The sequence below is a fragment of the Pinus tabuliformis genome, chromosome 1_2 (assembly GCF_031772625.1).
Source record: "Pinus tabuliformis cultivar Carrire ecotype Pingquan chromosome 1_2, CPIR1, whole genome shotgun sequence".
Taxonomy (NCBI): domain Eukaryota; kingdom Viridiplantae; phylum Streptophyta; class Pinopsida; order Pinales; family Pinaceae; genus Pinus; species Pinus tabuliformis.
In genome coordinates, this window is record NC_142298.1 from 935,398,583 (window position 1) to 935,422,758 (window position 24,176).

General features: G+C 41.7%; 1 protein-coding gene across 3 annotated transcripts in view; it reads right to left on the reverse strand.

Moving 5' to 3' along the window:
- Window positions 1-24,176, reverse strand: part of LOC149209014 (uncharacterized) — a 439,985-nt gene that overhangs the window by 179,102 nt on the left and 236,707 nt on the right. For all 3 annotated transcript variants that reach the window (XM_089396251.1, XM_089396252.1, XM_089396250.1), the window contains one exon: window positions 11,885-11,960. In XM_089396251.1, coding sequence (XP_089252377.1) covers window positions 11,885-11,960 — 76 coding nt within the window. The remainder of the gene's footprint in view (window positions 1-11,884; window positions 11,961-24,176) is intronic.

Consider the following 24,176-nt stretch of genomic DNA (forward strand, 5'->3'; position numbering starts at 1 on the left):
GATGTCCTGCACAGCTTAAAATCAACCATTCACATAGAAGGAGAAAACAATAGTGAAACCCCGATCAAATGGAGATACCTGCCACTATATTTCAAAATCTAAACTATTATTCAAACCCCAAAGATCAGACAAGATACCTGTGCCTAGATCAATCTTCATTAAGCTATCATCAATGGCTGAAAATAAAATTATGCAGAAAAAAATAGAACAATCTTACAGCATTTTCAGAAGAGTAACACCAGCAAGATTTTTAACCCCAAAGTCTTTCTTTATTGCACAAAAAATGACTACAACAGAGCTTTCTTTAGTACCAGACTCTCAGATCGAATCTCCTCAAATGACCCCTAGCACCCTATTTAAAGAAAAAATTCCCAACGGCTAGTTCGAGTGATCCATGTCAAAATGATCTCGACCGTCGATGAAGATCAAGATATCTCTTAATCTCATCCATCGAATTTTTAATGCATTAAAAAATTGAAATTCTGCATTTATTTACTCAAAATATTATTATTTTATTATTTTTAAGTTTTTATATTTTTTATTGTTATTTTTTTTTTAATTTTTATTTATATGTATATATTTTTATTTTATTTTTCAGTTATTTTTTTTAATTTTTTTTTAATTTTTTAATTTTTAATTTATTTTTAAATGGATCCTCGAACTTAGCCTTTGGAAAAATCACCTAGGACCTAGGACTTAGGACTTATGAGGGGACTAAAACATTTTCTAACCCTCAAGAAACTTTACATCATGACTTTTACAACTTTACGTCTCAAGGGGGAGAACCCATTTGACTTAGACCCTCATAAACCACCTAGTTCTGCGACACAACTATAATCTAGCAGATTAACACACTAGGATTCTCCTAAGATTCTAATGACAAAATCCATTCTGGCTTTGGGGTTAGGCTGAAGGAAAACTCTGCCGATCATAGATTGGTGAGACAAAAAACCTTCCGGAACGTAGATTATCACTAGGAAATTAGGTCCACCTAGGCAATTTACATACATGACTCATATCTGCTAAGATTATTTACAATTCACAAATGTGGACTGGGTTTACAACATAGTATGCTCAAGTCAACGATGACTGTCGAATGGCACGGACATGTCGATTAAGCGATATCCCTTTTTGCGAAGAAAAGGGGGTGTACTGCTATAGGTAGTTGACCGGTAGTGGTCAACAGTATCAATCCATGGTATTGCATGTATGAGTCATATATAAAGGATAGAGACTCCCTGCGAGGAGCATCGTGTCTTATTTTTTAATCGAGCTCTGCTCTATTGGAGGTTGTCCCTTCGAAGAGGCCAGTGAACATTGCTTTCTGAATAATAAAATATTTGTCGTTGTCTCTCACTATTCTATGTTCTGGGTATCTTTCTTCGCATATTCTGTATTTGGGTATCCTTTTGTAGGTTAAGAGCATAACAAGTGGTATTAGAGCACTTTCCAGGGCCGGTGGGATCTCCATTTCTTAGCAAAAAAAAAATTTGGCTAGAGACGTGTTCCGGCGTCTTTAAACCACGGGATCTGTCGTTGAGCGCATAAACCTGCGGATTTGGGGAGGCATGCACGCAGGAAATACAAGAGGTGGTCACGCTTGTTGGACTCCCTTGTAACCCCTGTGGGTACCCCTTCGAGTAGTAGCGCATTAGACAGAACCGCGTACGGACTGTCTTCCAAGTACCTTCTGGGTATATCGGAAGCCCCTTAGCTCCTCCGCAACCTCGCCATAGATAAACCATCGGTCGTCTTGCTGCTATAGTACACCGAGAACAACACTCGGAGAGATTACTCGCCCGTACGATAGGGTAGTCAGGTTGTACAGCTAAGGGTACGGTTGATCCTCCTTAGTTAGAGCCCTGAAACATTGGGCCGAGTACTACTGTCAGACCCTTATGTATATTGCGATCTGTAGCACCTGACACTCCTCAAGACCATAGTTCCCTTTTCTATCTTGGGATCACGCATCATCTCTGCCAGATCCGCTCGTGCAAAGGGGTGCAGCAGCAGCAGACATCAGTCCCGCAGTTCCGAGTTAGCAGACCAGCCATTCCGATCTATTAGATCCATCAGATCCGCAGCAGCAGTCTGTTCCGCCGCCCAGAGCTATCCAATCTGCCATTTAGATCTCTCAGATCCACCAGATCTGAGTAGTTGTGTGGGGTTCCTATACCGGGGCATAATTTTCGCAGGACTTTTGGCAGCATTGACATTTTGAGGATTTGGCGACTGCAGTATTCATAAGGAAGGAGTAAAACTCCGTTAGGAGTTTTAAGAAAAAAAGAAGAGTCTGAGATCTCCCGGGGCGCTTATTGGTGATCTAGCCCATCAGAATCAGGACGACGAGCTGAGCACGGTGGTACCATTCAATTCTTACTGAAAAAATTTTTGGGCGGTCCCAAATCTCAAGAACATCTGCTCGGTGCATGGTAGAAACTAGAGCTCAAGCTATGGCCAATGAGAGGATTGACAAACTTGAACTAACCTTGCAATCCATCCAAAGTCAACTTGACAGACTATCTAGCCTAATCTCTAAGGGCAAGGAGGAAGCCCACGAGGAGGCGTATAATGGCAATGGACACAGTGAGGGTGAGTCTAGCCACTCTCCTCGCGTCTGGGGCACCCACCAACAATCCCGTCAGCGACCTCCCAAGTTGGATATGCATAAATTTGACGATTCTCACCCGGCAGCATGTATAGCACAAATGGAGCAGTATTTCAATCTGAATAACATCTTAGATAATGAGACTCAACTTATGGTGGGGAGCATGTACTTGGACAATGAAAGGTGGCAATGGTGGGAATGGCATCAACGTTGCAATGGACCTTTCTTGGCTTGGACCAACTTCAAACAAGCTCTTACAGACCGCTTTGACCACGAATCTTCTTTTTTGGGTCGTCTTACTAAGCTCCGACAGACTGGCACAATGGATGAATATATTACAGCCTTTGAAGCCTTAGCCTTCCGCACTAGGGGTCTCTCAGATGTGTTCTACACGGAATGTTTTATCAGCGGTCTTAAAGAAGCCATAAAAGCCCAAGTCCTACTGCACCACCCTCCCACATGGACGGAGGCTTGCAAGGTAGCTCGTAACGTGGAACGTGCGTTAGCAGCCCAGTACAGTTGCCCAAATTTCTCCACTAAGGGTCACCCCCCACAGGCTCACAACACGACTCAAACACTTAAGGTCCAAAAGGTGTCACCTGCAGAAATGGCTGAAAGAAGAAAGCAAGGATTATGTTACTACTGTGATGAAAAATACTCCCCAGGTCATAAATGCAAGGAGCCCAAATTTTTTCAAATTGATGCCACTGACTACAGCTCATCGGAGGAAGATCCACCACTTGAGGAACATGAGGCGGTAGAAGAGGACAACCAAAAGGACAATGTCCCTGACGAACCAGTTATTTCGCTGCATGCTTTGGCAGGGATTTCTTCACCTCAAACTCTCAAAATCAGAGGTTTTATTAAAAATGCCCAGTGATAGTCTTGATTGATAGTGGAAGTACACATAATATCATCCATCAAAAAGTCGCGGAAGCAGTGCATTGTTTTGTACGAGCAGAGTCTAACTTCCAAGTCCAAATTGCGGATGGGGGCACAATGAAATGTGAAGGCCGCTGTGAAAATGTCAAACTTCAAATGGGGGATTATCAGTTGAAGACCCACATGTTTGCCATACACATGGGAGGGTGCAACATTGTCCTCGGCGCTGAATGGCTCTGCACTCTTGGGCCAATCACAATGGATTTCCAAGAGTTATATATGAGTTTTAAGCAGAACAACTCCACACATACCCTCCGTGGACTCCAGGCAGGAGCTCCCTCCATCATCAGCTCGCACAGGATGGAAAAATTGCTAAAAAAGGGCCATCATGGAGTTATAGCTCAATTTAATGCCATCCAGGCAGTCGCAACCGAGTCTCTGCCGATTCATCCTGAGATGCAACAGATTTTAAATAACCATCTGCCGGTCTTTGGCAAGCCTCATGAGCTTCCACCCTTGAGAGGGGAACATGATCATAGCATCACCTTGGTTCCAAGGGCCCAACCCCCAAATGTGTGCCCATACAGATATTCGTTCACCCAAAAGAATGAAATAGAAAAAATAATCAAGGAACTTTTGGAAGCAGGTGTCATTCGTCCCAGCATTAGTCCTTATTCATCACCGGTGGTCATGGTGCTCAAGAAAGATGGGGAGTGGCGGATGTGTCCAGACTTCAGGGCCCTCAATAAGTTGACAGTCAAAGATAAATTTCCCATCCCGGTGGTTGATGATTTGCTGGATGAACTCAATGGGGCTCAATTCTTCACTAAGTTGGATCTGCGCTCAGGCTACCACCAAATTCGCATGAAGGAAGTCGACATTCCAAAGACTGCTTTCCGAACTCATGAAGGCCATTATGAGTTCCTGGTCATGCCATTCGGTCTTTGTAATGCCCCATCTACTTTTCAGAGCCTTATGAACCACCTTCTCAAACCATATCTCAGGAAATTTGTCCTTGTCTTCTTCGATGACATCCTCATCTATAGTCGCACTTGGGTCGCACATCTTCAGCATGTAGATCTACTCTTGCAACTGCTCCGCAAGCATAAATTATTTGTTAAGATGTCAAAGTGTTCATTTGGCATGGAAGAAGTTGAGTATTTGGGCCACATTGTGGGGCGTGAAGGTGTCAAGGTGGACCCCAAAAAGATCCAGGCAATGCAGGATTGGCCTCAACCTAGGACCTTGAAGAGCCTGAGAGGATTTTTGGGTCTCACAGGCTATTATCGCAAATTTGTCTGCAATTATGGTCGCATAGCGAAGCCCCTCACTCAACTCCTGAAGAAAAATTCATTCTTCTGGAATGAGGACGCACAACAGGCCTTTACAGCTCTCAAAAATGACATGTGTTCCACTCCAGTCTTAGCACTACCTGATTTCACCAAATCTTTTGTCATTGAATGTGACGCTTCGGGTACGGGTATTGGGGCAGTCTTAATGCAGGAAGGACAACCTTTGGCCTTCACAAGCCAACAACTAAGTGGGAAGAATCTGGGCCAATCTACCTACGAGAAGGAAATGATGGCCATCTTACATGCAGTAGAAACCTGGCGACCTTACTTATTGGGGCGACGTTTCCAAATCCGCACAGACCATCACAGTCTTAAATATTTTTTGGAGCAACACCTATCCTCCCCACAACAAAATAAATGGCTCGCCAAAATGCTGGGATATGATTATGAGATCAATTACAAGAAGGGGCAAGACAATAGTGTAGCAGATGCATTATCTCGCCAATTTGAGGAGGAAAGTACCCTGCTAACAATTTCCCTTCCCATTCCATAATGGATTGAAGAGGCTCGCAGGGAATGGTTTTCACATCCCGGGCTCTCCCAACTTATTTCTCAATTGCAGGCGGATCCAAATTCCACCAAGGGCTACTCGTGGCAGGATGAGATTCTTCGCTACACGGACAGAGTCGTAATATCTCCAACATCCACCCTCAAAAGTCGCATTTTGGCATAATTGCACTCATTCAGGCTTTCAAAAGACGTATGCTCGCACCAGAAGATCATTTTTTTGGACAGGCATGAAAAAGGACATCCTTACTTTCGTAGCAGAATGCGATGTCTATCAACGCCACAAAGGGGAGACCGTCAACGCACCAGGCACATTACAACCGTTGCCCATCTCGGCATCAATATGGACGGAGGTTTCTATGGATTTCATTACAGGTCTTCCAAAGTCAGGAAACAAGTCAGTCATCATGGTGGTTGTGGACAGACTTTCGAAGTATGCTCATTTCTGCGCCCTACCCCACCCGTTTACACCGACTTTGGTCGCTCAATCTTTCATGGATCAGATCTTCAAATTGCATGGCATGCCCACTTCTATTGTGTCCGATCGCGACCCGATCTTCACCAGTAATTTTTGGCAGGAACTCTTCAGGCTACAAGGCACTCAACTAAAACTCAGTACTTCCTATCATCCACAAACGGATGGTCAAACTGAAGCCGTCAACAAATGTCTCGAAACCTACCTTAGGTATTTCACTTCAGAAAAGCAACATCTTTTGGTACAGTGGTTACCTCTGGCTGAATGGTGGTATAACACCAACTATCATGCCACCACCAAAATGACTCCCTATAAAGCAGTATATGGTCAACTCCCTCCTTCCCCTACTTCTTATATCAAGGGGTGCTCAAAAGTACAAGTAGTGGATCAACTCCTACAACACCACACAACCATGCTAGCCCATCTTAGAGAGAATCTTCATCAAGCTCAAAACCGCATGAAGCAACAGGTAGACCAGCATCGCTCAGAGCGCCAATTTCAAGAAGGGGATCAGGTCTTTTTGAGGCTACAACCATATAAGCAAACATCACTCAAAGACAAGGGTTGTCAGAAACTATCTCCAAAATTCTATGGACCATATCAAGTACTTCAGCACATTGGAGAAGTGGCTTACAAGTTGGCTTTGCCTCCTACTGCAAAAATCCATCTAGTTTTCCATGTCTCATGCCTCAAGAAAGTGATTGGGAACAATTGCATAATTCAAACCAGTCTACCTGAATTGGACGAAGAAGGGTCAATCTGGCTCCAACCTGAACAAGTCCTAGACACACGAAACAGGCACCTACGGGGCCGCATGATTAGGGAAGTCCTCGTCAAGTGGAAAGACACCTTTCCGGAAGATGCAACTTGGGAACCAGCCACTATTCTTCAACAGTTTCCGCAGCTTCAGCCTTGAGGACAAGGCTAGTCTTAAGGGGGAGGGCATGTTAGGGTCCCACCCTAACCCCCTTATTTATGTAATGGGATCGAGTCGTAGTCAAGAGTCAATAAAGCCCATATTAATAATTGTAAGTGGTTAACCTGCAATTAATGACGGGACCATAGTTGTTGCAAATGGGCTGTAGTATTAGATAGATGGTATTAATAAAACCCATGGTATTGATCCATGGTATTGCATGTATGAGTCATATATAAAGGATAGAGACTCCCTGCGAGGAGCATCGTATCTTATTTTTGAATCGAGCTCTGCTCTATTGGGGGTTGCCCCCTCGAAGAGGCCAGTGAACATTGCTTTCTGAAAAATAAAATATTTGATGTTGTCTCTCACTATTCTATGTTCTGGGTATCTTTCTTCGCATTTTCTGTATTTGGGTATCTTTTTTCAGGTTAAGAGCATAACAGTTGTTCTCACAAGTTTTCTCTTGCTCTTTTAATGTCATTAACATCAAGTAAAGAATAATACCTTGGAGCATATCATCATTCTCTAAGTTGCCTAATAGTTCTAATTGCATATCATTGGTTATCAAATTAGCGAATTTTTGTAGCTTGTTGTCTTCCTTTCATTGTCATTGAATATCTCCTAAAGGGTTGCTAGCATCGCGAAATTTGGATACTTTTGCTTGTCATTGCTATTAACCAAAGGAATTGGATATTTGCTTGTCATTTGAAAGTTAAATTGCTTTCCATTGTTATTGTCATAATTAGCATTATAAGTATTTCTTGTGAGTTTACTCTTTTTTGTAATAAGTGCACTAACATATTGTTTTGCAAGTGAGCATCACATCTAAGAATCATAGTCTTGCAACATTGAAGTTAACTCACTTTTGAAGCACTTGATTGATCACCATATCGATATTGTGATAAGAGTAATCTTGAAGTCATCTAAATAATCTCAAGAATTGCTAATTGTGTTGATATCTTATTGAAGGATTGTCTAATTGGCACATTAACATTGTTAAGAGAAACATTGGACTTGTGCACTTTATGTTTATTGTCATTTGATAAGCAATTGTCCATTGTGAGATTTCTTATCTTGAATCGCCTTACACTCCACTTGTCATTGGATAACCCAATTGGTAATTAAGGAGTACATTGAGCACTGCTTTTGGTGAAGATTATCCTTGTAATTGTAAAGTACATTGCTTTATTGCTCTAAATTAAATATTATTATAATAGTAGTTGAAACATTTAACGATCTCATATAAAGCTAATCACTCATATCTGTGTTGCATTCTAGGAATAGTAGTGCATTAATTAATTTACCTCCAGGCATAAGCTTGGTTGAAAGACGATAGGACCACCTTTCACACCTAGTTTGCGAAGTTTAGACCCTCACTTGTGGTTGGCATGATGACCTTGCAGTCATCAGAGCCATAGTTTGTTAATTTTAGGTATGTTCTATGCTAGAGCAATTTATTTCAATTTTCACAGTTAGCTCAATATCTTTTCCAGATTAGAAATCACATCAGCATTAAAGTAAACTACAGATAGAATATAAATACAAATTGCAAAAGACAAGCCAAGACAAGAGGACACAAGATGTGGCACTAGCCAAGGACAAACCCCAATGTGGGGAAACCCTTGATCAATTCTTCTTATATGTTCTTCAATAGTTCAGCAGAGAGTAGTACATTTGAAACAGAAGTCAACACTTTGACTTATCTAGATAAGAGCATAGATCATCTCTAGGAAGATGACACATGAGATCAGTTGAAGACATGTTGCTTCAATTGATTCTCTAAGGTGACTCCTTCACCTATCATTGTGCTACATCTCGTCATCATGATGGACCTCACCGTGTTGCACTATGTTGCACCCATCATCACAATGTTGGACCTCATGTTGTTGTTGTCCCAATGTTTAGCACTGATGTAACAAGTGCCATGGTTGCACCATGCTATCACCCATGTGCTTGCTGCACCATTGCTGCTTTGTGTCCTTGCTGCACCAAGTACTATATTGTTGTCCCAATGTACTTGCAGCACTGTGCTTGCTGCTGTCCATGCTTTACCATGCTGTTACTGTCCATGCTTCTTGCTGTTGTCCATGTTTCACTATGCTTACAGTTGTCCCATGTTTCACTATGCTTACAGTTGTCCCATGTATTAGCTTGTTGTCCCTTGCATTGCTTGTTGCTATCCAACTGCTGCATCTAAACATGTTGTTCCATGCACCTTACTGCACCATGCTGCTACAATATACCATACTGCTACATCCATCACATCATGTTGCACTCCTTTGGAGTATTCAACACTCCATGTTAACCCAACACGTGGCTCCCACAGGCTGCTCTAAATCTGATCCAAATCTGGTCAATATCTTTGACCCAATGCACCTCTGACACTGCTCCAAATTTGCTTGTCACTTTTCTCTTCCTAAGTGTTCTGGTTAGGGCACTTGGGCAGCCCTAAACTCCTCTCAACAGTCCTCGAACATCCCTCCAAATCTACTTGTCACTTTGCTATTCCTAACTGTTCTGGTTAGGGCACTTGGGCAGCCCTAAACTCCTCTCAACAATCCTTGAACAGCCCTCCAAATCTGCTTGTCACTTTGTTGTTCCTAACTGTTCTGGTTAGGGCATTTGGGCAGCCCTAAACTCCTCTCAACAATCCTCAAACAGCCCTCCAAATATGCTTGTCACTTTGCTGTTCCTAATTGTTTTGCTTAGGGCACTTGGGCAACCCTAAGCTCCTCTCAACAGTCCTCGAACAACCCTCCAAATCTGCTTGTCACTTGGGCAACTTCAACATGACTTTGTCTTAGGCAGCTTCACCATGACAACATCCTAGATCTAGGGCACATAGAGCTAGGGCATCATCTTCTAGGAGCTGCGTAGATCCTTCTTTCCCATGGCAGCATCTAGGGCAGCTCTTCTTAGGGCAGCATATCTCTTAGGATCTATCCTCCCACCAAAACCCAAAGACAAGTGGAGAGGAAGAGATCACAAGAAGAATGTGTACAAATGACTAGCAAGCCACCTCTTTTCATAATAAAACATTGAGCACATGTGGATGTTATTTAGTTGCTGGCCGACCTTGACGAATTGTCTTATAACACAAATAAATTCATAACTCCATGAATACTTTTCGGAATTGGATGATCTTTGGATCAATCCTATACCTCTCAATGAAAGGGATCCAAGAAAAATGTCAGCTGCCATAAATAAGATGACCCACATGGAGTTTGGCCCTAGTTGCATATTTTAACATAGTTTCTGCAGCATCGTAGTCATTCGGGTGGTTAGAACTCCAGGGGAGACCTCGTTAATATAGCCATTGCTATCATCCCCTAGGTTTCTCTCCATGACCTACACTTAAAACTAACAACAAAATAGTTGAGAAAAAGGACTCACTTAGATAGGCATCTAATCTAAAATTAACCAAGAGTTTGCATTTCACTTAGTTCTAGGTGTCACATCTCATATAGGATAGTGTGCATCCTAAGCAGCAACTATTCATCTAGTAACTTGGTAACTAATTTATATTGTGCAAGTGATTTGACTCCATAAGGCACTGGTCTCTCAAATAATCTAATTAAATCATGCTAATAATTAAACTTGCTAATCATCATTAACCAAGTTGCTAGGCCATTCAGTTGTGTCTCTGTCGGTTCCCAACAAGTCTTTCATCCTCACATTTCATAGGGACTACCCCTCATAGCTTGTTGTAGGGAGACAACTAGAACAGAGAGGGCGGGGATCAGAGTGACAACCCCTGCCCTGAGTCATTGTAGAAATTCACTTGTACAATTTGGGCGACAACAGATCTAATATGGTAATATACATTAGTTATAGACATTAGGACTCACCTAAGAGTCTAAAACTCTACCATCAAGCCACACTCTAGCTTTGGAGTATATTTTGGAAGAAAAACTTAACTGATTATAAGTGTTGAAAAACACAAATAATGAGCTAAGCAAAAAAACTCCCTAGAGTGAACTCACTTGCTAGTATAGTCTTGAGCTACATAGGCCTGTTACATGACTCTTTTTCATCATATACTAGAATTATTTTTACAATATCCTCGCAGGGCTGCAGAATTTGGAATACAAAACTAATGGAATCTGGAATTCTGGAAATCTAGAATTCTAGCATTCTGACATGGTCGGATGATTATGGAATGCTGCAATTGTGCTTTGATCATGGAGTCTTTCACAAATATTTAAGTGCAACTTGAGTGGTTAACAGGAATCTATATTCTAAAGGCAACTTAGAGCCTCATTGATTATTTATTTTGTCATTGATATGTATTGCACTCGGTGCCATTTTGATAGAAGCCCTTACATGGTATACAGATGAGCAAACTTTGCATATTTTGCCTCTAATGGTTTGGAATCATGGTTTGAAATCCTAAAAAGAAAAAAAATCATTAAAAATGAATTATTTATGTATTTTTCTCAATTCTGGTTCTATGCAGTTCCGGTTCAAAACCCACTCAGATAGGTGGGCCAGTCCAAAACCTGGTTCCAGTGTTTAAAGCTACGCAGAGGATTAACGTAGGGGTCTAAGATTGACTGCACATAATATTAACATGAGATATAAAAAAATACAGTGGTTACTAGAAGCTGGATAGACTATGTATGAGAAGTTAGAACAATCTAACAACCATGACTTAATTCAATAAATATATATCAAATAAATTATCCAAGTAGTCAACAGATTATTACTCCAAGATAATGGTGTGTTGGAAATAAAAGTGCAGACATATCTACTCTCTAATCAAAGAGTTTCGATAACTTCTAATTCAGCAAGACATAATGCTCATGAGACATAACAATGAGTAAATCTATGCATAGTTGAATCGTGGAAGATTGAATCATAATAATGATGTGAAATCTGAACAATTTTTATTATACCATATGTTCTGTTAATATAAGATATGGCAGCCAATCTTAGGTTATGGTATGGAATATGAGTACAGGGAACCAACTGTAAATTAACAGTAGGGCAATGTTTCTGTCACCAGCAAGTGGATACCGATACATACTTCCAATAATGTCTTTTACAGCAAATATTGTGACCTTTAAAACGTATTCATTGAGATAATATCAGTGATATGTTTAACTTAATTTTTCTATGGTCAAGAGGAAAAGAGTGCAAACCTTCAGCATGTTGTAAGCAGTACAAGACTCTGCATTTTCAGTCCCAAGTGAGCTTGCAAGACGGTTTGGATTAAACCTAAAATACAACAGTGCTCCTTAGTGCAGCTGATAAATGCAAGCAATGAACACAGCAAAACAAATTTAAACCACATCAATCTGAAACCATAAAGCAATTTCTGAGAAGATAAGGGCATGATCATTGTATCTTACAGCCCATATTTCACGAATGGAAAGCAAAGGAAAGAAAAATGAAGGATGCTGATTTAATAAATTTGAGATAAAATCTATGCCATTCTGAGGACCAAAGTATTTGGACAAAGAAAGAGGTATGGAGTATAATAAGATGCTGCTAGAAAAAATTGAATACAATCAATAGGTAAGGAACTCTAACACTATATTTAAAACACATCAATTTGGAACTTGAGATAAAGTCTCTTACCCCACTTGTGCTTTTCATTACAAACAGCTTTTCGGATGGTTAAGGTATGTTGATCGGTGGTTGTCATTGATGTCAACCCAAGCAGTAAAAGGAACTACCCCAATCTTCGTCGGTAAATATGGCATGGAAATTCGTGATTTTTCATGTCCAAATCATTCTAGTTGAATTATTCTTCAAAAGATCTTTCTGGTGGTATGTAGCACGCCACGTAATTCTTCACGGTTTGAGAATTAGTCACATTTGAAGTTGGAGACACCCATATGTGGGCTAAAATCCCATAGGGTTGTGTCATGGCACACATTCATTGTCAATGGTCATTAATTAATTAATTTAAGGGTTATTAAGGGTAATTGATTAAGTGTTATTGGAAATATCATCTTAGGAAGAATATTAAATTACTTTTATCCATAGAAGTATCCTTCATGCTTTAAAGATGAATATTCCTCCTCCATAAGGCTCACGGCCTTCCTTACTTAGCACACAAGACAAATCAATTAAATTTCACTGCCTTAACTCCGTATGGAGACCCTTCTAAATCTAAGGGTCATCTAGTGTGAAGAACCTCTAGGCCTATCAAATTTGTCATATCCCCGAAAAATAAATTTTGCTAAGTTGAGGAACCAATTTTGCAATTTTGATAATTATTAAAAGTTTTGACCTAGGAGAAAAGGGTTGGAGGCATAAATTAAATTTTGGAGGAAAAAGGGTGGCTAACTCAGGAGAGACGAAAAATTAAATAGCTGGTGGGTTGTGGGGGCCACCCAAAGAGGAAATTGAGCCCCTTAGAGAAAAATCTGCACCACATGAAGGAGAAGGCAAGGGAGGGGTTCGATCTAGTGGGCCCACAAGGAATTGAAGAGGCGGCAACTATAAATAAGAGGAGAAAAGTCATTTTGGTGGTCTTTTAACTGTGCATCTTTGACATAGAGTTTGCTTGAGCTGTTGAGCCAAGTCAATTAGTGTTGCTTAGCACATGGAAATTCCAAGGAGAAATTCCCAACTCTCTTTCAGTGAACCCTGAGTGTCGCCCTAAGGGAGAAATTGGAGCTGATAAGAGCGACGAATTTCTCATCATTGTGAACCATTCCAGCACTTCCATCAGGCAGTGCAAGTTTCCTGGGGGACGCAGAGGCAGAATTCGCAATGCTTGGTTGACGGTCTTCCCGGAGGAGTAATACTTGGAGAAATTGCAGAAATTATCCTTGAGGGAGCGCGATGCTTTGGTGTGAATTGCAGAGCTAGGAACCACTGCTTCAATTAGGGTCGAAATTATCTTCCTAGGGCCTCCGCAAGCCATTTCTAGGTTCAGTTGTTGCACAGAATTGTTTGGGAGTTTTGGGTGGAATTGTGGGCAGGAAATTTCACTCCATTTCTAGGAGAAATCTTATAGAAATTTCCCAGGCAATTGGAGGAGTTTTGGAGCAGAAATTCAGTGTTCATTCTGGGTTGGATGTTGGACCAGCAGTTTGAGAAAAACACCCTAAATTTGGGTAATTCCAGGAGGTTAGAATTAGCTCAAAATCTTTTTGCGTTTTATTGCTTGGGGTTAGAGGAGCACAGTCCTAATTTTGTAGAATTTTAGGAGCAAGTTTGAGACCCCAAATTTCAGATTGCCTCCAGCAGCAGTTGCAGAAACTTTCTCAGCGAAGCATACAGCCTTCATAGCCATTTCCAGCGAGGGAATCTTCACTTATTCACTTGAGTTTTGCATGCTTGTTGTAGCAAACCCAAGTGCACTCATTCCATCTCATATTGTACTCGATTTGGCTCATGATTTGCAAAAAAATGGCTCAGAACTGTTGCTCTTATCCATTGGTGTTCTAAGTATTTCTGCATGTGTGAAAATTTTATTGCATGCCCTATTTATTTGTTGTAGCTTAGTTCATGTTTTGATATTGCACTGTATTTCTCTAGTTAGAACATTACAATGGTATCAGATCATGTTCTATTAGTTTTCGTAGCACCGGATGTGTTCTAGCCACGAAATTAGGTGGAGTGGCTAGAATACATGAGATCTCCAAAACCCAAAAATCGTTTCTGGAAATTCCACCTAGAAATGACTTAATTATATTATTAACTAGTTTTTAAATATTTCCTAAGTCTAAACTTAGGGAATATGGTTAATTAATCGATATTAATTAAGTCAAGGCGAGGATCATCTGGAAACTCACACGGATCGATCCAGAGATGATCCTAGTCATCGATTATGTTTTAATCTTGGTCGTTGGTGCTCCAACAATGCATTATAAGAGGAGGTCGATGTGGTGATGGAGAAGACACTTGAGCAGTTCGATTTCTTGGCAGATCGATTTCCCTCTCTCTGACCTCTGCGCTACTGTAGCAACTCCCTACATCTCACACTGTTGCACACCTCTCTATGCCTTCCTGCACTGGTGCAACAATCCTGTGCCTCTCGCACTGCTGCAACCTGCTAACTCTGCGTGTCTCGGGACTCCTGCACTATAGCTCTCTCTGCCGCTTCATCCACATCCATCTCTACCCAACTCAGCCAGTCCTGCTACTCCTCTTCGGGGCCCCCGTAGCAAGGTCTAATCCAGAAGGCTGGGTACCTCGAGGATCCTACCCCTCATCACATGTAGTCCGCCTGACTATAGCTCGATGTCTCCACACTTCCGCTCAAGTGGCATGTGTGCACTCATGGCATAGTCATCATCTGTCAAAACTTCCTTCTCTGCCTGTGTTGGCACTGCCTTAGTCTCGAAAGACTCTCCCTTACTCTTCTTCCTTGGGCACTGGGTAACATAATGACCCATCTCCCCACAGTGGAAGCACTTGATCTTGGAAAGATCTTTCTTCTTCCGCTTCTCCTTCTTTCCCTCAGATGCTACAGCCACATCCTCCTCCTCCTACTGAACTTTGATCCCGCTACCTATCTTCGACTGTCGTCTGATCTCTTCCTGGCAAAGAGCTGCCCACATCTTGTCCCAAGGTAGGAGAGTCCCTCTGCCTAGAATACTCTAGAATACTCTGGAAAAACACTTCCCAATCTTTTGAGACAGCATTCAAGGTTGTCCTCACCATAAGTTCCTGATCGAGTATCACTCCCATAGCAGTCAACTAGTCTCAGATCTCATTCAGTCCTCCGAGCAAGGGGTCAATTGATTGACCCTTCTTCATCTGATATGACCTCATCTAGTTCTCGAGCAGCATTCTTCTCTACACAGAAGTATGCTGGTATAGGTTCTTGATAGCCTCCCACATCTCAACTGTCGTTTCCTTCTCGGCTATATGTGGTACCACATGATCCTTAACCCCGTCAAGGATAATGCACTTGGCCCTCCCCATCGCCTCTTCGTACTTGTCGTTATCATTGGGGTCAACTGGGATAGCTATAACCTTCAAGACAAAGTTCTTGACACGATTCCTGTCAAGCACTGATAAGTGTTGAAAATAATACTGAGAGGGGGGGTGAATCAGTAAGCAATTTAATAAATCTTCCTTATTTGATCTTGAATTATTTTTGCATGTCAGTACCATAAAATAATGAGCATGAAAAACAGATAATCACACCAAAGAACACAAGATGTAAGGTGGAAACCCAATGTGGGTGAAAACCACCTGCTGCAATATGTCTCTATCTTCTTTCAATTTAGAAACTTCTTTTACAATGATTTTGTACTGGTGCAGTCCTTTACCAGTACGCAGGCTGCAACCTGCAGAGAGCTACAACTCTCTCTCTTTCTCGTTTTCCAGTCTACTCCTGGAAGGGAGCTACAACCCCCTACTTCCTTTCATAAAGCATCAGATGATCAACAAGTACATAACAGATATAGACCACTACAGATATCAGATCAGTAATAACAGAAACAACCCAGAACACCTTATCAACAGAGAAATTCAGTCAACAGAACAAAGACGCAGTTTTTCTTTCTGTGGCCTGCGACCAGACGCCGTTAACTTTCTGCTACTCTGCGTTCACACGCAGATATCCTTCTACTCCGCTGCGTGCCCACGCACTGTTCCTGTGACTGCTCTGCGTTCTGTTGCTTCAGGGACGCACCCAAAGATACTATCGCGCCGCGTCTTTCGCTACAGAGACGCACCTGAAAACATTATCGCGCCGCGTCCTTCTGTTTCAGAGACGCATCTGAACCTTGATCACCCTGCGTCCCCACGCAGGTCTCTTTCTACTGTACTGCGTCTCGGTGCACTTACCCTTTACAGTTTCAGCGTCCTGGCGCACTTGCCCTTTACAGTATCAGCGTCCCGGCGCACTTTCCCTTCACTGAACCTGCGACCCTTCAGATGTAAATGATATGAAGACTTCAGAACAGACCCAAACAGTCAGATCTACAGATCTGATCATGCGCCATAGAGATCACAGTCCATTAGAAGATTCGCCCTCTTAGATCTAGACTAGATCTCACCAAATAAGATATTCAACCCAAGACTCTTGCTTAATCCAAATGAACCCCTTTGCTTTATATAGGCAAGCTCCTCCCCAAAACATGGAACAATACCACGAGCCGACACCATAGAAACACAAAACCATCGGCTAGATACCACACAAGAAACCCCCACGTGCTTTTCTCTGCCTTGAAATGTGTGCACTGGGAAGACGCACCCCCTGAACGGCTGGCCGGCGTCCCTGGACGCGGGTTCTGCATGGTATACCTGCGGGGACGCACTTTCTGAACCGATTGCCTGTGTCCTTCTTAATTTTCAACAAACTGAGAGTCTTACCACTGGAGTTGCCATCAAGTACAACATCTGTAACATACAGTCATACCAGAAAACATAATGCCAACAATCTCCCCCTTTGGACTTGATGGCAACCTCACAAACTTCAGCTTCATTCTCCCCCTTTGACATCAAGGGCAAAGGGTATGCTCCCCCTAAGCTCATGCTCCCCCTGAATATGAACCAGATCTGCAACAAATAACCAGAGATCCACCATGAAAGAGATAGAGACATATTGCAGCTATTTCCAAGATCTCCTTCTCCATAATGCCAACAATGCATTATGTGCTCCCCCTGAGCCTGTACCACCAATAAGAAGATGTTCAACAATAAGATGATGCATCAACAACCCCCAGCTTTTGCCTGAGGTATTCAAACGTGTCCCTGGGCAATGGTTTGGTGAGAATATCAGCAACTTGTTCCTTGGAAGGAACATACTCCAACTTGACTTTCTGTTCAAGCACTTGTTCCCGGAGAAAATGGTACTTGATTGGTATGTGCTTGGTTTTTGAATGCATAACAGGGTTCTTTGAGATGCTGATTGCACTTGTATTATCACATAAGATGGGGATTGGTGGTGTACAAGTGATTTGAAAATCCTGCAAAGTCTGCATCATCCAAAGAAGTTGGGTGCAACAAGATGCAGCAGCAACATATTCCGCTTCAGCTGTAGACAAGGCGATCGAACTCTGTTTCTTGCTAAACCAAGATACCAGTCTGGAACCCATAAAGAACGCACCACCACTTGTGCTTTTCCTGTCATCCACGCTTCCGGCCCAATCTGCGTCTGTATAAGCATGAAGAGAAAGATCTGTATCTCTAGGATACCATAAGCCATAATTTTGAGTCCCTTGAAGATATTTGAAGATTCTCTTTACTGCCTGAAGATGAGTCTCCTTCGGATTTGCCTGAAATCTTCCAACTATTCCAACTGCATGCATGATGTCCGGTCGGGTACCTGTCAAATATAGTAAACTTCCAATCATAGATCTGTAGGTTGGTTGATGTACTGCTGCAGATTCATCATTTGCACTGAGACTACATCCTGTGACCATGGGTGTACATACTGGTTTTGCATCTTCCATGCCATATTTCTTCAAAATCTGTTTGAGATACTTGGTTTGAGATAAAAAGATTCCTCCTTCCTTTTGTTGGATTTGCAAACCAAGGAAATATGTCAGTTCTCCTAGTAAGGACATTTCAAATTCTTTCTGCATGACCGAGGCAAAACTTTGACTCATAGCTTCTTCATTGCTGCCAAAAATGATGTCATCTACATACACAACAAGTATTAGCAATTTGTCATTTTCAACTTTTATATACAGATTGCTATCTGCTGAACCTTTTGAAAAACCTTGTTGATGAAGATATTTGTCCAAACGGTAGTACCAAGCCCTTGGAGCTTGTTTGAGACCATAGAGAGCCTTTTTCAATCGGCATACAAGATTTGGATCATTTCCAAGAATGAACCCATCTGGCTGTTCAATGTACACTTCTTCTTCCAAGTCTCCATTCAGAAAGGCTGATTTCACGTCCATTTGAAATACTTTGAAGTTTTGAAAACTTGAGAGAGCAAGGAACATTCGGATGGCCTCAAGTCTTGCAACAGGAGCAAAAGTTTCTTCAAAGTCTATTCCTTCTTGCTGCGCATACCCTTTACAAACAAGTCTGGCTTTGTTTCTAATTACTTCTCCATTTTCATTCAATTTATTTTTGAAGACCCATTTTGTTCCGATAACATTCTTATCCTTTGGTCTAGGAACCAGCTCCCAAGTGTTGTTCTTTTCGATTTGCTCAAGTTCTTCATCCATTGCTTTTACCCAACATTCATCTTTGCATGCTTCTTTCACATTTTGTGGTTCAGTAGAGGATAGTAATGCCAAATAGCTTGAGGCTTCTGCAACTGTTCTTCTTGTTTGTACACCTGCTTCTTTCTGCCCCACAATCTGAGATTCTGGATGATTCTTCTGAACATATCTGGATGGAGTTTTCTCTTCTATTCTTGTCTGCTCCTCTGGTTCTTCTTGAGGTTCTTCTTGAGGTTCTTCTTCTTCATCATTCTGTTTTTGAGGGTAGCCTTCATCTTCTTCGATATCTTCCCGATGAACTTGCCTAGGAATGTATCCCTTCTCATCAACCACTACATCAATGCTGTCAACAATTCTGCCAAGTCTTTTATTGTAGCACTTGTATGCTTTGCTATGTGGAGAGTAACCAAGAAGAATGCCTTCATCTGCTCTAGGTTCAAGTTTTCCAAGCTGCTCATCAGTATTCTTGATATAGCATTTGCTCCCAAAGATTTTGAAATGCTTTACCGAAGGAGTTTTACCACTCCAGAGCTCATGAGGAGTTTGAGTGCTGTTTACCCGGACATTTGTCTTGTTGAGAATAATAACCGCAGCATGTGCAGCTTCACCCCAGAAAGTTGCAGGAGTTCCTGATTCATCAAGCATAGCACGAGCCATTTGTTGGATTGTTCTATTCATTCTTTCAACAACTCCATTTTGCTGAGGAGTTCTAGCTGTAGAGAATTCTCTCCTTATGCCATGTTCATCATAGAAATCGAAAAATTCATTTGAAGTAAATTCCCCACCTCTGTCGGATCTGAGGCACTTAATTTTGTGTCCTGATTCATTTTCAACCAAGGCTTTGAAGGATTTGAATTTTTCGAAAGCTTCATCTTTGTGCTTCATAAGTCCTAACCAGACAAACCTGGAGAAATCGTCAATAAATAATATCGAGTATTCCTCTCCTCTAGGTGTTCTTTTCCTGAATGGACCACATGTATCTGTATGTACTAGCTCAAGAGGCATGCTAGCTGATCCTTCCTTCTCTGGAAAGTTAGTCCTGGTTTGTTTTCCAAACTGACATGATCTGCATATGGTGTTGTCAGGAATTTTGATATCTGGAAGATCGCGAACTGCCTGATATTTGCATGCTTTCCTTATTTGTGAGAAGCTTAGATGTCCCAACCTTCGATGCCATAACCAGTGCTCTTCATCCTTGCTCAGATAGCATTGTTGTTGTCCTTCTTCAAATATGTACAGATTATTTGGAGTTCTTTTGCCTTTGAGAACTGTTTTACCTGTATCAAGATCACGAACAAGACATCCATTTGATCTGAAAATAACCTCGGTCCTTTGATCACACATCTGGCTGACACTTAGAAGATTATGCTTCAATCCATCAACATACAAAACATTTCCAGCCTTGACCTTTCCTTTTAACTGAGCAATGCCTTTTCCTTTTATAGTTGCAGGAGTATCGTTTCCAAAAGAGACTTTCTTTCCTTTTTCTAGAACAGAATAAGATTCAAGTTTTTCTTTATCACCTGTCATATGCTTCGAACATCCACTGTCAATGTACCATAGATTTTCTTGTCCCTCTGCATAAAATGCTATTCCACATCTTTCTGTTTGAGGTTCCTTTATTCTCCATGTTTTGGTGCTTGAGGCTTGCTCCTTTTTCTGCTGAAACCTGCTCCTGCATTCAGATTCTTCATGACCAAAGTTATTGCAAATAGAACATTCGACTTCATTTTCAAGAACCGAAAAGTTGTTATAGGTCCTTTTTGTCATCCCTGTCATACTTCTTTGTTTTTGAGCTTCCCTAGTCATGATTGTTTTATATGCAACACATTGAGCTGCTTTGTGACCAAAATTATGGCAAGAAAAGCATTGTCCATTGAAGAAACTTCTGCGGTTATTGAATCTACCTGCCAACTGATTGTAATTTCTATTTTCATTTATTCTTGAACCAAACTGAGAAGATTTTACCTGTGGCTGGTTGTAGCTTTTGTTCACCCTTAAGATGGATTGCCCCTGATAATTTCTGTTTGTATTTTGTCCCTGCTTTACCTGATTATCTTCATTGTTCTTCTGCTCATTTCTTCTTGCCGCATCAAGATAACTTTTTGAGGTGGATGCTTGAGAGGTTTCTCCATTGTAACCCAAACCTGTCTTGTTTAGAGGAGACCGCTGCACATTGATAATCTCATCCAAAGTTTCAGATCCTTTGACAAACTTAAGATTAATAGCTTTTGTTTTCTCAATTTCTTTTCTGAGACCAACAATTTCACCTTCTAGTTTTTCAAGATGTTTTTCTTTTTCATCAATTTGAAATTGTAGAGTATCAATGATCACATTCTTTTCTTCTATACATCTCTTGAGTCTAGTAATTTCATCATAGAGGTTATTCACATCTACAGCATCCTCATAATCATCATCTTCAAATGCCATTAACAAATTATATTTATTACCTTGTTCATCTTCATCACTGTTTGATAAACCATCACTATCTTCATGGGTGTAGTAGCTTTTCTTATTTGCACTTTGTTTCTTGTTCCATCTAACAGGTTCCTTTCCTTTATCCTTATAAGGACATTTTGCAGCATAATGACCTACTCTTCCACAAGCAAAGCATTTGAAAGGTAGCTTACCTCTGAACCTTCCAGAACCCCTTTGAAGATTTCTGACAAAATTTGATTCTTCTTCCTCTTCTTCTGGAACATGGCTTGCTTCATAGTAATCTTCTTTGCCTGATGCCTTAAAAGCAGCTTCCCTTCTGTCTGATGGACCTCCCTTTCTCATTTCATAAGCAGTTAGAATTCCATGTAGCTGAGACATAGTGAGAACACGGAGATTTTCCTTTTCTTCTATTGCAGATACTTTAGATTCAAACTTGGGGGATAATGATCTTAGAATCTTTTGAACTACTATAGCCTCTTTTATTTCTTCACCCAAATTTTCATACAATTGACAATCTCATCTACCCGAAGAAAATAATTAGCAACACTTTCATCATTATACATCTTAAGAGTCTCATATTGAATCCTGAGAGTTTGAAGTTTAGCTTGTTTTACCTGTTCATCTCCTTCATAGCTCGTGACCATTTTGTCCCATATCTCTTTTGCTGATTTGAAGTGCATTACCTTCATGAATTCTGTTTGGGATATACTTCCTAATAGAGTACTGACTGCTTTTGCATTTGTTTCATACTTCTTTTTCTCAGCTGGATCTGTAGGAGTAGCTGAAGGAAAAGCATAGCCTGTTTCTACAATGTCCCAAACTTCTGTACCAAGAGATTGAAGATATGCAGTAACTCTTACCTTCCAATAATTGAAGTTTGTCCCATCAAAAATCGGTGGCCTGATTGATGCTTCTCTCTCGTAGTTGCTCATGGTGAACGATCTACCTTCAAGCGATCAAGCTTCTCTGAAGGACCTGCTCTGATACCAATTGTTGAAAATAATACTGAGAGGGGGGGTGAATCAGTAAGCAATTTAATAAATCTTCCTTATTTGATCTTGAATTATTTTTGCATGTCAATACCATAAAATAATGAGCATGAAAAACAGATAATCACACCAAAGAACACAAGATGTAAGGTGGAAACCCAATGTGGGTGAAAACCACCTGCTGCAATATGTCTCTATCTTCTTTCAATTTAGAAACTTCTTTTACAATGATTTTGTACTGGTGCAGTCCTTTACCAGTACGCAGGCTGCAACCTGCAGAGAGCTACAACTCTCTCTCTTTCTCGTTTTCCAGTCTACTCCTGGAAGGGAGCTACAACCCCCTACTTCCTTTCATAAAGCATCAGATGATCAACAAGTACATAACAGATATAGACCACTACAGATATCAGATCAGTAATAACAGAAACAACCCAAAACACCTTATCAACAGAGAAATTCAGTCAACAGAACAAAGACGCAGTTTTTCTTTCTGTGGCCTACGACCAGACGCCGTTAACTTTCTGCTACTCTGCGTTCACACGCAAATATCCTTCTGCTCCGCTGCGTGCCCACGCACTGTTCCTGTGACTGCTCTGCGTTCTGTTGCTTCAGGGACGCACCCAAAGATACTATCGCGCCGCGTCTTTCGCTACAGAGACGCACCTGAAAACATTATCGCGCCGCGTCCTTCTGTTTCAGAGACGCATCTGAACCTTGATCACCCTGCGTCCCCACGCAGGTCTCTTTCTACTGTACTGCGTCTCGGCGCACTTACCCTTTACAGTTTCAGCGTCCCGGCGCACTTGCCCTTTACAGTATCAGCGTCCCGGCGCACTTTCCCTTCACTGAACCTGCGACCCTTCAGATGTAAATGATATGAAGACTTCAGAACAGACCCAAACAGTCAGATCTACAGATCTGATCATGCGCCATAGAGATCACAGTCCATTAGAAGATTCGCCCTCTTAGATCTGGACTAGATCTCACCAAATAAGATATTCAACCCAAGACTCTTGCTTAATCCAAATGAACCCCTTTGCTTTATATAGGCAAGCTCCTCCCCAAAACATGGAACAATACCACGAGCCGACACCATAGAAACACAAAACCATCGGCTAGATACCACACAAGAAACCCCCACGTGCTTTTCTCTGCCTTGAAATGTGTGCACTGGGAAGACGCACCCCCTGAACGGCTGGCCGGCGTCCCTGGACGCGGGTTCTGCATGGTATACCTGCGGGGACGCACTTTCTGAACCGATTGCCTGCGTCCTTCTTAATTTTCAACAAACTGAGAGTCTTACCACTGGAGTTGCCATCAAGTACAACATCTGTAACATACAGTCATACCAGAAAACATAATGCCAACAATAAGATTTTGGCCTTCCAAACTGCGAAGTTCGATGCTCCGTCCAGTCTATCCTAGTCTCTTACCCCGTGTAGTGCCATGACGCTCCTCTACTTCCCTCCTGGAAGTTCTCTGGTCGACTCCTCTGAGTCTCTACTTCCCATCTGGAAGTTCTCTTCAGGACTCCCTCTAAGTCCTGATTTCCATCCTGGAAATCCTTCTATCGCTTGTCGAGATGCCCCCTACTCTGATCGTCTTATGCAACTGCACTGTTGAGCCAGGTTCCTCGACTAGAAACCCTCGGTAACAACTCATCTGGCCCTGCTCTGTCAGGTACTATTCTGACTACAGTACCTCACCAGCTCCACTCTGCAATATTTTTGCACCCTTCTAGACTCCAACAACTACCTTTCTGTGAACCGCGTCAGCCCCTCTACCTCACGTTGAATCTATGTCACCCCAAATGGGTCTGCGTCAACCTTGGGATGCCCTGTGTCAACCTTTTGGCCCTCTGCGTCAACAACGCTGGCCTCTCTGAGGCCCTGCGCAACTCTCAGCTTCTTCTGCGT